The sequence below is a fragment of the Nerophis lumbriciformis genome, linkage group LG08 (genome assembly GCF_033978685.3).
Source record: "Nerophis lumbriciformis linkage group LG08, RoL_Nlum_v2.1, whole genome shotgun sequence".
NCBI classification, from domain to species: domain Eukaryota; kingdom Metazoa; phylum Chordata; class Actinopteri; order Syngnathiformes; family Syngnathidae; genus Nerophis; species Nerophis lumbriciformis.
The window spans coordinates 37,824,940-37,838,867 of NC_084555.2; the positions used below are offsets into that span (position 1 = coordinate 37,824,940).

The 13,928-nt window shown below is 38.8% G+C and overlaps 1 protein-coding gene across 2 annotated transcripts in view; it reads right to left on the reverse strand.

The window, feature by feature from the left end:
• Positions 1–13,928, reverse strand: part of hif1aa (hypoxia inducible factor 1 subunit alpha a) — a 33,665-nt gene that overhangs the window by 16,335 nt on the left and 3,402 nt on the right. The window contains exon 2 of one of the 2 annotated variants that reach the window (XM_061968843.2): positions 929–1,212. In XM_061968843.2, coding sequence (XP_061824827.1) covers positions 929–1,212 — 284 coding nt within the window. The remainder of the gene's footprint in view (positions 1–928; positions 1,213–13,928) is intronic. The other variant, XM_061968844.2, reaches the window with a different exon arrangement.

Consider the following 13,928-nt stretch of genomic DNA (forward strand, 5'->3'; position numbering starts at 1 on the left):
GGGATTTAACTGCTGATGATTGTCTTTGTCTGCATCTAGTACTGGCCATGCATTGTTTGCTGTCAAGTTAAAAATACATGTTTGCTTCATTGGAAAGGTGGAGGTGGGGGGTTAAGAATAATTTAGTCACTTAATTTTTGTTTTCAAAATATATATTTTGTATTCATAAGCAAAGCACTGAACTTCGGTTTCAGTGCCAGTGTTGTATTGAGCAAAGTAAAGTTGTGCCATAACGGATGTGGATGTCATTCAACTTCCCATAGCTGACGTCATGCATTTCATTCTGGCTCAATTGCAAAATTTAAAAATATTCCGCAGTCAATTTTACACAATCATGATTGATTCATCGATTCATGCCCATCCCTAGTAGTCATGAAAAATATTTACAACACCCACCAAATTAGGCTCTCTCTAAATAAAGTGGCCTTAATGTCCTTCAATGCATTGTTTTACATCAATAGTCACTAAAATGCAGCCTGGGGCATATCCTAAGAATACATTATGTAGGAGAATTAGGGCCACAATGATAAGGAGAAAGTTTATGAGAAAACATTTATAACTTAGCAAGCATATGTTGACCTACAATGGATTGGTTTTAGCATTACCGGTATATAAACTTAAAGATGAAGGATACAAAAAAAAAATCTGAATGCGGCCCCACTTGTAACTTTTTGCAAACTCCTGCTTTTTCTACTTGTTAGGTGATGCAAGTCAAATGTTGTTCTGCTATTTCTACCAGCTTAGATTTCACAAAAAGCTTCTAAAATATACATTTAGAACCATTGACACGAAAAGAGGCACAGTGTTTTGGACACGTTTTCTCTTAAATAAATTGTTGGACCCCAAAAATAAGGAAAACATGGTATATTAAATCAACTGTAAAAAGAAACCTTCAACTGTAAACCATCAAATTCAGTAACACATTTACCAGTGTCAAGCAATTTCCTCAATCGCAGGTAGCTGATGGTGAGTCTCATGATGGAGGCCTTGTCCAGGCTGGAACTGATGCTGTGAGACAGAGGTAGCTGCTCGGCCAGCTCGTAAAACACTTCGGACTCCTTCCCTCGCCGGCATCGCGCTGCATCCCTCGACTTTTCCTTTCTCCGCTCCGAGCTCACCCTGCAGGAGAGACGTGGTGATTGGTCATCGTCTCCGCAGATTGGCTCTGCAACTTTAAGGTGCCCTACAAGAGTTGCCATCTCTTCTTCCTGACTTAAAGTACCAGAAGAATGGAAAAACTAGTTAACTTTATATGCTTGTGTTTCATTGTATGTACCGTATTAAAACATATCGACTTGTACTTCCAATCCGCACATTTTTTACAATCCGCAAAGTATGTGAAAATACAGTCTAACCATCACAAAATGCCACAATGCCTTCTGCAATTTCCGTAGATTTAGGGTCAGACGCTGTCACCATGGGAACGCTTCTGCACTCTGACCATATTAGCATATCAGTCATACTGGAAATACGCAAATATTAGAATGAAATGTGCTGTCTATCATTCACAATTGCTGTCAAGAGATGAACACGTTATTCTTTTTATGGGCGGCGTGGCGCAGTGGAAGAATGGCCGTGCGCGACCCGAGGGTCCCTGGTTCAATCCCCACCTAGTACCGACCTCGTCATGTCCGTTGTGTCCTGAGCAAGACACTTCACCCTTGCTCCTGATGGGTGCTGGTTAGCGCCTTGCATGGCAGCTCCCTCCATCAGTGTGTGAATGTGTGTGTGAATGGGTAAATGTGGAAGTAGTGTCAAAGCGCTTTGAGTACGTACCTTGAAGGTAGAAAAGCGCTATATTTATCATTTTTATGGCATTCTAAGTTGTAAATAAATACAAAGTTTGCCAACAATTGAGTCAATGGGGGCTCTCTATTCCGCCTACAAAATACTTTAAATAATTCATAACCCGCCAACAATACTTTATTTACATATCATGACCTGAATATTAACCAAATATTAGCGATATTGTTATTAGACGCCCTAACAGAGATAAACTATTTTTAGCCGCACATTAATAACAGAGAGCTAACTACAGCTTATGCTGCTGTACTGTGGGTCGGCTAGTGTCCTGCTGCTGCGCCTTCTACTGGTACATCACGTCTCGGCTCGTCAAAGTTATTCTACATTATAAATCATGCCTCTCATCTGGATTACAGGAGGATTTAGCCATGAATCCATTAGTTGTTCCTCTGTGACATCCAATTTACACCTGGATATTGAGAGACAAAGACAACGACCGAAGACATCTGCGGTCCCCTCCGAGGTTTCTCATTGTGCCCATTGGGTTGAGTTTTTTCTTGCCCGATGTGGGATCTGAGCCGAGGATGTCATTGTGGCCTGTGCAGCCCTTTGAGACATTTATGATTAAGGGCTATATAAGTAAACTTTGATTTATTGATTGATTGATGATTGATTTCTTGTTTAGTACATAGCAATACTGCTACATGATGCTTAGGGTTTCACTAAAGCTGTATTTGTTTAGCATTAAGCTTCTAAAACTTGTAGCTCACCCACTCTCCTTATATTCAGGCTCAACAATGTAAGGTTCTGGATCATAATGTTTCCCAAAGTAATTGTTGTAGGCTCTCACAAAGTCTGCATGATTTACATTGCTGTTGGTGGGGAAGGGATCTGTGGTTCCCACCTCTACGTTATTGATCACGTGACTGGCTTGCTCATTATTTCTCAAAATGGCTTGGGAATCTCCATGAGATCGATACTATTTTGATCATATCTACTCTCAAACTTTGTAAGTCTTTTGGTGTTATACATCAGATATATGATAATAGCTTCAATATAGAGGCAACTTGTTTTTCCATTCTACTGGTACTTTAAAGCCTGCTCAAGAGTTAAAACACAGCAACTGGGTTCTGCTAAAAACCAAACTCATAAACAAGCCATCATACAGACCGCAGTCAAACTCACATTTGAACTTGTACGTCTGCCTGATTGGCTATGGATCAAACGAGTAGAAGTACACCCGCTTGCTGTAAATGACTAAGAAGACAACATGTATCCCTTAGTCTGTGTTATGGTGCACAACCAAGCTAGAGTACACCACCAATCATTTTGACATTTATGAGCACAGCTTAATGATCTACAAGAACAGTAGTAAAACTGTCATGCACAGGGAGAGCTAACAAAGACAATTAGTGACACCCTAAAGTGACATCGTACTCATCTTTTCTGCAAATTGTTTTAATTACTATCAAGTTACATTTCTGTTCATGCTTTCATCTAAGTATTACCCTAATAACGACTGCATGAGTATTACACATACTTTTGAATCTTATGCAATATTACAACCAAATAGACATAATACATTTCAAATCATTGGTACCAAAAACGAGACACAATTGAATTATTAAAGCACTTGCAACTTTTGTCCATTATGTAGTTTGAAACTCTCCAACAATAATTGGATTAGCTCACTAAAATTAGCTTTCACCACAATTAAATCACTGGCTGGAAGGCAGGTTGTTTTTTTAAGAAAAGTATGTATGAAGCAATTTCACACAGTCAAAACTTGTCATGGTGATACATATTGTCTAAATAAGGCATAAGCCAAAAGGTCAGTGGATCTGCAAAAAAGCCTTTATTCATTTTGACAAGTCAAAGCAGAAAATGTTTTTTTCCATTTCCTGGTGCATGTACATATAGAGAAGGCCTATCTAAATTTAAATAACAGCACTATGCTTTGACAATAAAAATATCGACTGTCAGGTGAAAGGCGGCATAGTGATCTGCAATATGTGATTTGGGGGGTAGGTTATTTGGACCGCCGCTTTCAGAACTCCACCTAATGAATAATTTAACAGTCTGAATGGAGTCATATTCCCTAAGTTGGAGGGGGAGTTATTTCCCAAGCGTCAACAATCATTACTACTGACAAATATCCACACTATTTTCAGTACACCTCACGTGATACAACCATAATGTTGGGGCACTTCAGCTACTAAAGTTTCAGTTTTATGCAAACATTTGGCTCACATCACTCCAACTCTGACTCAGTCCATATTACTACGATAATCAGTGGGTAAAGGGGTAAAATAAACACAATTTAATGCCCCACTTCATCACTAGGGCATATAGTGAATATGTAAGTAATGTCACAAATAAGTCTTGCAAAGCTCAAAGCTTTTAAAAGGACTCAACGGTGTCAAAACGGACTTAACCAAATCGTGGGTAAGATAAAAGCTATCAAATGTGACTTTATTTCCGGTTTAGATAAGCAGAAAGCGCTGGAAAAACTACAAACCCCGTTTCCATATGAGTTGGGAAATTGTGTTAGATGTAAATATAAACGGAAAACAATGATTTGCAAATCATTTTCAACCCATATTCAGTTAAATATGCTACAAAGACAACATATTTGATGTTCAAAATGATAAACTTTTAGTTTTTTGCAAATAATCATTAACTTTAGAATTTGATGCCAGCAACACGTGACAAAGAAGTTGGGAAAGGTGGCAATAAATACTGATAAAGTTGAGGAATGCTCATCAAACACTTATTTGGAACATCTCACAGGCAAACAGGCAAATTGGGAACAGGTGGGTGCCATGATTGGGTATAAAAGTAGATTCCATGAAATGCTCAGTCATTCACAAACAAGAATGGGGCGAGGGTCACCACTTTGTCAACAAATGCGTGAGCAAATTGTTGAACAGTTTAAGAAAAACCTTTCTCCATCTACGGTCCGTAATATCATCAAAGGGTTTAGAGAACCTGGAGAAATCACTGCACGTAAGCAGCTAAGCCCGTGACCTTCGATCCCTCAGGCTGTACTGCATCAACAAGCGACATCAGTGTGTAAAGGATATCACCACATGGGCTCAGGAACACTTCAGAAACCCACTGTCAGTAACTACAGTTGGTCGCTACATCTGTAAGTGCAAGTTAAAACTCTCCTATGCAAGGCGAAAACCGTTTATCAACAACACCCAGAAATGCCGTCGGCTTCGCTGGGCCTGAGCTCATTTAAGATGGACTGATACAAAGTGGAAAAGTGTTCTGTGGTCTGACGAGTCCACATTTCAAATTGTTTTTGGAAACTGTGGACGTCGTGTGCTCCGAACCAAAGAGGAAAAGAACCATCCATATTGTTATAGGTGCAAAGTTGAAAAGCCAGCATCTGTGATGGTATGGGGGTGTATTAGTGCCCAAGACATGGGTAACTAACACATCTGTGAAGGTGCCATTAATGCTGAAAGGTACATACAGGTTTTGGAGCAACATATGTTGCCATCCAAGCAACGTTACCATGGACGTTACTGCTTATTTCAGCAAGACAATGCCAAGCCACGTGTTACATCAACGTGGCTTCATAGTAAAAGAGTGCGGGTACTAGACTGGCCTGCCTGTAGTCCAGAACTGTCTCCCATTGAAAATGTGTGGCGCATTATAAAGCCTAAAATACCACAACAGAGACCCCCGGACTGTTGAACAACTTAAGCTGTACATCAAGCAAGAATGGGAAAGAATTCCACCTGAGAAGCTTAAAAAATGTGTCTCCTCAGTTCCCAAACGTTTACTGAGTGTTGTTAAAAGGAAAGGCCATGTAACACAGTGGTGAACATGCCCTTTCCCAACTACTTTGGCACGTGTTGCAGCCATGAAATTCTAAGTTAATTATTATTTGCAAAAAAAAATATATAAAAGTTTATGAGTTTGAACATCAAATATCTTGTCTTTGTAGTGCATTCAAATGAATATGGGTTGAAAAGGATTTGCAAATCATTGTATTCCATTTATATTTACATCTAACACAATTTCCCAACTCATATGGAAACGGGGTTTGTATTTACTAACCCTGTAATAATTTAGCGTTGATGCTGTGACAACAAAAAGAATGTCACCACTCTTTTCTTGGCTTGCTTTTTTCAGCAAGTGAAAAATACTTTCTAATTTACCACTATATTAGCTGACACTTTTACATCAACTGATTGACACATAGTGCATTGCTGAGACTAGATCTGACCAATCTAAGTCTGTGAGCATGAACTTGTGAAGCCTGCTCAGATGGGAGGCAAAATGACTTATGACAAACTGAGCAGTCAAGTTGCGATCCATTTAATGCCCTGAGATAGTGGTCTGCGATGTTATGATATAAATCGTTGGGCGACATAAAAATGCTTATTGTACGATGAAATTCTTCAGGGCTTCTACGACATGTAATTGATTGTGACGAGGCGCCACGGCAAACACCTTATACATGAGGATAATTGACAAAAAAACAAATATATTACAGTATATTAATGGCTATAGATATAGATTATTATCTGAGCATTATTCACTAGCGATGCACCTAAAATTTGGCGACCAAAAAACTTTGATCACCGAAACAGCACTGCCAAAACAGGATGTTGTGAGGATGTAGGCAAGACGCAAGCGATTGACTGGAGCTGAAGCAGCATGTTTGTGATGTGGATGAACTTTAATATATCCGAGACATACCCGCTGACAGCGATCTGCAAAATATACAATGTGCAAATATTGATAGGACAGGGACAATCTTTCATAGAGACAAATTGCACCAGGGGGTGATGTCGGCGGTAAGACCGAGATGCTGCCCGGCCCTTGGCTCCAGCGGCGTGGCTGATGGCTCCTCAGCCGCGGCACGCGCACAACCCCACTTCACACTACTGCCCGACCGACCCAGCTCTTAGAGCCAACAATCCTATTCCTGAAGTTACAGGCGTAAGTTCTCTTAAAATGCCACGTCATTCACCTTGGAGACCTACCGCAGATATGGGTATACGGCAATTGCGATTACTGTAAGATTGTAAAAGTAGTCAAATATGTACTTTTGTGTTAACATTATATTGACTAAATATGCACTAGAATGCATTTAGTTTTTGTTCAGAAACAGCTACTTTTGCGACAGCTAACGCAACTTTCTTCTCATTTATTGTGACAGCGTCACAGTACATTAAACAGTGTCGAAGCTGAGCATCCATTGAATTCAATAGGGTAACATACAGTGGATTGCTCCACTGCAGCCAAACTGGACAATCATTGGATAAATGCTCGGTTGTGTCCCGCCCATGTATGCCGAGCTTCTTTGGAAGTGAATAAGAAGTAGGCTCGGCCTGGAAGAGCATTTTTCAATTTTAATTTTAATGTTCCATGTTGATTGTATAATCTTTTAAGTGACCTTCTCTTTGTAAAATCTAGCATCTTTATCTTTTATCGGTTATTGGAGAATTGATTCGTGCTTAAAGAGAGTAGATGAAAATGAGCGTTACCTACTTAAAAGACCAGCAGCCGCTACTAGAATATAGCCTGTGTTATATTGTACAATAATAACTTCAAAATAGAGCTACATTTTATAATATATATACATATTTATAATATAATACTTCAGATTAGTTTCTTCATTTATTTACAATTTTTTTGTCTTTTTTAAAGTATGCATCATTAACAATTATGCAAATTATTTGATGACGTCATATTGACCACACCTCTAGTCACACTCCCACCGCCACTAATATATTGGCAAGCTAGGGGAAACCCTGTCCTCTATTAATTGTAATTTTAGCGTCTGTGTTCCGGCTAATAACTGCAGAAACCCTGCTACATTGCATTTTTACGTCATTTGAAATAATTTTACGGTGAGAAGCATGAATGTTAAGACAGATAGAGAGGACAATGGAAGCTAAACTAGGGCTGGGCGATATATCGATATACTCTATATATCGCGGGTTTGTCTCTGTGCGATATAGAAAATGACTATATCGTGATATTCGAGTATATGTTCTCACGCAGTTGCTTTTAGCTGCAGGCATTACACTACAGGCTCTTCCCACTCTTTCTTGTCTGTCCTTCTCACAAACAACAAGCGCACCTTCTTACATACGTCACATACGTATACGCCCTCGCGGAGCAGAGAGGTAGCAGCATGGGTAACGTTAGTTCTGGTGCGAGTGGTAATACGAGAGAAAGAAGGTGCGAATCTGGTAACAAATGAAGGAAGAATTAATTCCCAAGAAAAACAGCACGGGGTCCATCGTCTGGCAGTGTTTTGGCGTCAAGTGGGAATATGTCAAACAGACAACAGTCATTTGTCAAGTGTGGAGCAAAAGCCTTGCTACAAAAAGTAGCATTACTGCTAATTTGTAGCATCATTTGAAAAGTCACCTGCTAGAGAATGAAGAGTGCTTACTCCGCATGTCAACATCTCCGTTCGGTGCCACACCAACAAATTGCAGAGGCAACCATTTCCACATCAACACCGTATGAAAAAAAAAACGACATAAGGAGATAACGTCCGCCGGAACCTTCCACTTAGCTAAGGACGTACACTATTTGATTTCCTATTATGCAGCTCATTTTTATTTGACAGATATTGAAATATCTTGTGTGATGTCATGCACAAAAGTGCACTTTATTTGTTTTAAACTATTGTAGTGGCGTTCTGTACAAAAAGTGCACTTTAATTTAGTGTTGTTTTGATTTGTCATCTTAGTGAAATCATGCACAAAAGTGCACTAATAGCTTGTTTTAAAATGTCTCTGACCATCTTGCACTTTCTGTTTTGAAATTACATGAATGTTTGTGCCACTGCTTAATAACCGTTTAATTAATAAATACAGTTTTGGTCAATTGACTTAGTTGTGAATTCCCTCTCTGCATGAAAGTTTAAAATGAGCATATATTAATGCAGTATGAACAAGAATGTTTTAATGTAGACACATAGAATCATCATACTGCTGTGATTATATGCATCATGTGTTCATTCAAGACTAAGGCAAAATATCGAGATATATATCGTGTATCGCGATATGGCCTAAAAATATCGAGATATTAAAAAAAGGCCATATCGCCCAGCCCTAAGCTAAACCAACAAAACTTAAAGAGAAATTGGTACAGAAAAAAGTTAGAGGAACTTCTTTGTTTGGCTTCGGTTTAAAAAAACTCATGCATGTATCAAACATTGGTAATCTGCAAAACAAAACAGTTTATTTGAACACTTCTAATAATTTGTCACTTGACGAGACGGCATTAAGAACAGTACAGAGACAGTGTTTAAATGTGACAAAATACTCACGTTATGTCAAAATCATTAAGTGATAGAAAAAAAACATACCAAACGAGCTTGACTGACCAAAAGGTACCATCTATCAGGTAGTCCCGTAGACACCAAGAAATTACAGATGCCATATCTAATCTCATGTCTGTAGACATTGACCTAGTATGTCTAAAAAAAGGCTAGCACTCTATACTTTCTATATAAAATGTGTTTTACAAATAAAAGGAAAAAGGGTAAGCGAAAGTAGGTAACTTATTTTTACACGTTTGACAGTTAATGGTCAAATGTGACCTAAACATTTTTCATATACAGTTAATGAAGGTTTTATAACACTGTCCTTTTACAAACATTGCTTTCCCTCTATATCAAAGTGAAAAAGCCCATGAAAACAAGACAATCCCCAGATAATACGAATACAATCCCTGTCGAGGCCGTGTTACATAACACCGCTCTTGCACATGGTCATGCATGACCAGCAATCATAGACAAATACGCAACAGCAAAACACACATAATCAATATTCTTCTTTTCCATCCATTTTCTTATCCTTGTCAATATTAAATAAATACTATACCTGTATGAACATGATATATGTGAGTAATGAACAGATGTGAAAGAAACTAGTGTACAAAGACACCCCCCCCCCCCCCCCCAGCCCGTGTTGCTGTGAGGGTATTTTGTTTCGAGGGACTGACCTATTTCACGAGATGTTCTCACTATCTGTCAGTACTGTTTAGTTTGACTGTAAACTTTGTCTCATGTGTTATATAATCCAGAGCCGGGACACACGACGACGATAAACTCCTAATACAACATGGTGTGAAAAATGGCGAAAAATGTTTTCATTAACAGGCCAATGACATTTTTGGAAGTAGCAGAGATGCACAACAACTTGTGATGACTGTCAGACAAGGTCCATTCATTAGCCTATTTCGTCTAATAAAAGCAGTGAAAAGAAGTGTCATTGAGGCCAGGGACATTGTTGACAAAACAAAAATAAGAGCCTAAATGTAGGCTGGGAAAAAATAAAAACAAATGAACAGGATTGACTCCAGGAAAGAGGGGGTGAAAAAATGAGTACACTGACTGTCAGTGCTTCACTCCTAACTGGGCGCCAACATTCCTGTCGCTCAGTGTTCTGTTCTCTGGGTGCAAGGCTCGGCTTTTTCTTTTATTGGGGCCTACTCAGACAAAACGTCCGACAACAAGGGGCTTTATAATGAAATATGCAACTTAGTGTACAGGCCTTTTAATACACTTTTCTCTACTTTTGCATTCCTTCTGGAAAGGAACCAGACCAGTAAACTTTAGTGACAACATTTTTTTATGCGGCATTATTATTTAAAAAAAAAAAAAGTTGTTATGATTGTAAGCGACTGACTTTTATGGCAACCTTCCACAATAAGGATGCAACATGTAAATCGACAACAAAAAAGTTTAAGATTTATATTCTGTTGCTTCAAAAAAAACAAAAAACTAATAAAATAAAAACTGTTTGCATAAAATACACAAAAGGCATAAAGTGGGTTTTAACCGATTAAACAAAATAATTGATGGATTACTTGATTACTATTCAACAGACATCGTTTTGTCATTGTCAGCTCATTTGCTTAGACTCGTTTAGGATTTTTAGAGCTATGAAGAGACCAACTGTTTTGAGGCCTGAGCTCGAGTTATGTTGTGGTCTGCTTGTGGTGCTCACTGTAAGGACAGGGGCCAACAGGATGGAGACATGTTTTTTTTAAACAAGTTTTGCAAGTCAAATTTTGGTGTAATTTGGAACTTACAGTATAACTAAATTAACGATTAGGTCACTAACACTGTACAAAGAACACAAACGTATTGTAATAAGACACAGTAAATACTAATAGGGATGTAACGATTAATCGATATATATTCTTTGGATTCAACTGCATCGATTTGTGCTCTGCAAGTTTGCCTTCCAGAAGATGAATATCGATGCAAGATCATTTCATAAGGGAATTGATCGGTTTTATCAATACCAGAAATAGGAAAACATTGGATTTAAGAACGGCTTTATATGAAGTTTAGTACTTTTAATAAGGACGTTAAACATCAAGTCTGCCTGCCTGTCTGTGGCATCATCAAAACAAAAACGGCGGATAGCTATGGTAGCTATGCCGATATCCGATATTCCGATATTGTCCAACTCTTTATTACCGATTCCGATATCAACTGATACCGATATATACAGTCGTGGAATTAACAAATTATTATGCCTAATTTTGTTCTGATGCTCCGCTGGATGCATTAAACAATGTAACAAGGTTTTCCAAAATAAATAAACTCAAGTTATGGGAAAAAAATGCCAACATGGCACTGCCATATTTATTATTGAAGTCACAAAGTGCATTATTTTTTTAAACGTGCCTCAAAACAGCAACTTGGAATTTGGGACATGCTCTCCCTAAGAGAGCATGAGAAGGTTGAGGTGGGGGGGATAGAGGGTAGCGGGGGTGTATATTGTAGCGTCCCGGAAGAGTTAGTGCTGCAAGGGGTTCTGGGTATTTGTTCTGTTGTGTTTATGTTGTGTTACGGTGCGGATGTTCTCCCGAAATGTGTTTGTCATTCTTGTTTGGTGTGGGTTCACAGTGTGGCGCATATTTGTAACAGTGTTAAAGTTGTTTATACGGGCACCCTCAGTGTGACCTGTATGGCTGTTAACCAAGTATGCCTTGCATTGTGAAAAGCCGTAGATATAATGTGACTGGGCCGGCACGCAAAGGCAGTGCCTTTAAGGTTTATTGGCGCTCTGTACTTCTCTCTACGTCCACAGCTGCGTTTTAAAAAGTGACAAATTTTACTTTTTAAAATCGATACCAATAATTTTGAAACAGATACCGATAATTTCCGATATTACATTTTAAAGCATTTATCGGCCGATAATATCGGCAGTCCGATATTATCGGACATCTCTAGTTCTCGCTCATCTGCGCCGACCAGACGCTGGCCGGGGACTGGTGGGCAGCCTAAGATGGAGTCGGCTCTCTTGGCCGCTTGGCTGGATCTATTACCGTCTCTGACCACACAGCGAACGATGGTGTGAAACATTGCGGAGGCCGCCGCGGTGAACAGTATGTGGGTTTTAGGATGGTGTTTTTGTTTTTTCGTTCATCTATGCATGGTGCATAAGATAATATATGTGCGCAATATGGATAGTTGTTTTTTTTTGCTCATTGTTATGTTTTTTCTCATTTATGGCTTTTCGTTGCATTTGACTTTTGTGGCTGTATGTACAAAATGTACCACTGAGGTCACATCAGGTTACATCAGCTCTGTGCTCCTTAATGTTTCTTATGTCCATTGTGTTCTTTAATGTTTCCTTCTTGTTTTCATATGTTTTGTCTTGTTCTTTGTGGACTTTTTCAGCCTGAAAGAGTGGCAGCAGATCACAGAAGCTCCTGAAATTTGCATCATTTTACAATTGAGCTACTGTGTGTCAAACAATTTCCCTTCAGGATCAATAAACTAAGTCGCTTTCATAGGACCAAATCATTTAACAAGAAGAAAGAAAAACAATCTGATGACAATGCCCTTAATTATGAATTTAGTGGTTGAGAACAAAAGCGTGGCCAATGTTGGTAGGCGTTTCTCCTCTTTTCTAGATGTTTATTTTCACTTCCATGGTGATGGTTTACTTTTCTTTGCCACATTACCACCAGGTGAGTCTGCCTTAGGCTTAAGAGACATAATAAAAGCTACCTAATAAATGATATTATTGCTCATTGCAGCTGCGTGTGAGGCGCATACCATATTCTGAGCCCGCACGTGCAGTAACCAGCTTGAGCAAGTCTTGTATTTATAGATCAAAATGACAGTCTACTTGAACAGCAATCAAGCATGGCCGCAGATGACCCCACTTTACCTCAAAGGACATAATGCTTTTCCTAACATGTAAATGGCCGCACAATTTAGAGTGGAGGGGAGAGACTGCTAAGTAACCCTTTCATCCATAGTCGTCTGTCCTCTACCATTATATTAGAGCGGTGCCACACCCCGTCAGAACAGTCAAGTTAATTGTATTTTCTGTATTGCGCCCGAATACAACAGATGTTATTCAAGGATCAATTTCTTACAGAACATTTTCTCTACAGCTTGCTTATATCAAACTCACTAATTTTACTTATCTTATTTATGCGACAGCAAGTCGATGTTGTCTTGACATAGTCGCACATGTGTACAACTCCCCTCTGTTCTACCTATTCTACACGGCGGGAGAAGCAATTGCATCAACACTGCACTCTTGCTTGTTTTGACTTTTAGTATTATTTAGTAATTTTTCATTGTTAATTTATATATTTTATACCATGTGGCAATTATCAAATATAACTGGTGTTGAGTGGACTCCGTGCAATCATTATATTATTGTGTTGTGTTCACAGAACTTCTCAAGTTAGAGCTAGTCTAAACAAATCCTTCAATTTTCTTATACAACAAGTTATTTGTTACCAAAAAGGAACTGTGCTTGAACCACTCAGCGCAACTTCCACCTCAAAACAAATATGGCAAGTACCATTGACGTCAGTCCTTGGTGATTAAAAGATGAGCACAAGTAATACCACAGCAGAATACAAAAGAAGCTAAGGACATTGAGTATTAGCTAACATACGAACAGGATATCATCCAAGTGATTTTACAGACTCAAAGGGCAATGTGCCAAATTTGAACTTGGCAACAAGCAAACAAATTGGACCCAAATGGGACTGAGCTATATAACAACATGACTTTATGGAAACCTTTCTTTAAATAAACTGCAGGCAACGCTTTTTTCAAAAATGTACACGAACATGTACAGGACACAACTCACAAAAACTCACTGATAATATGGTAAGGGTTCCGATTGTTTGATTATTTAAAAAATAGTGATGCAGTT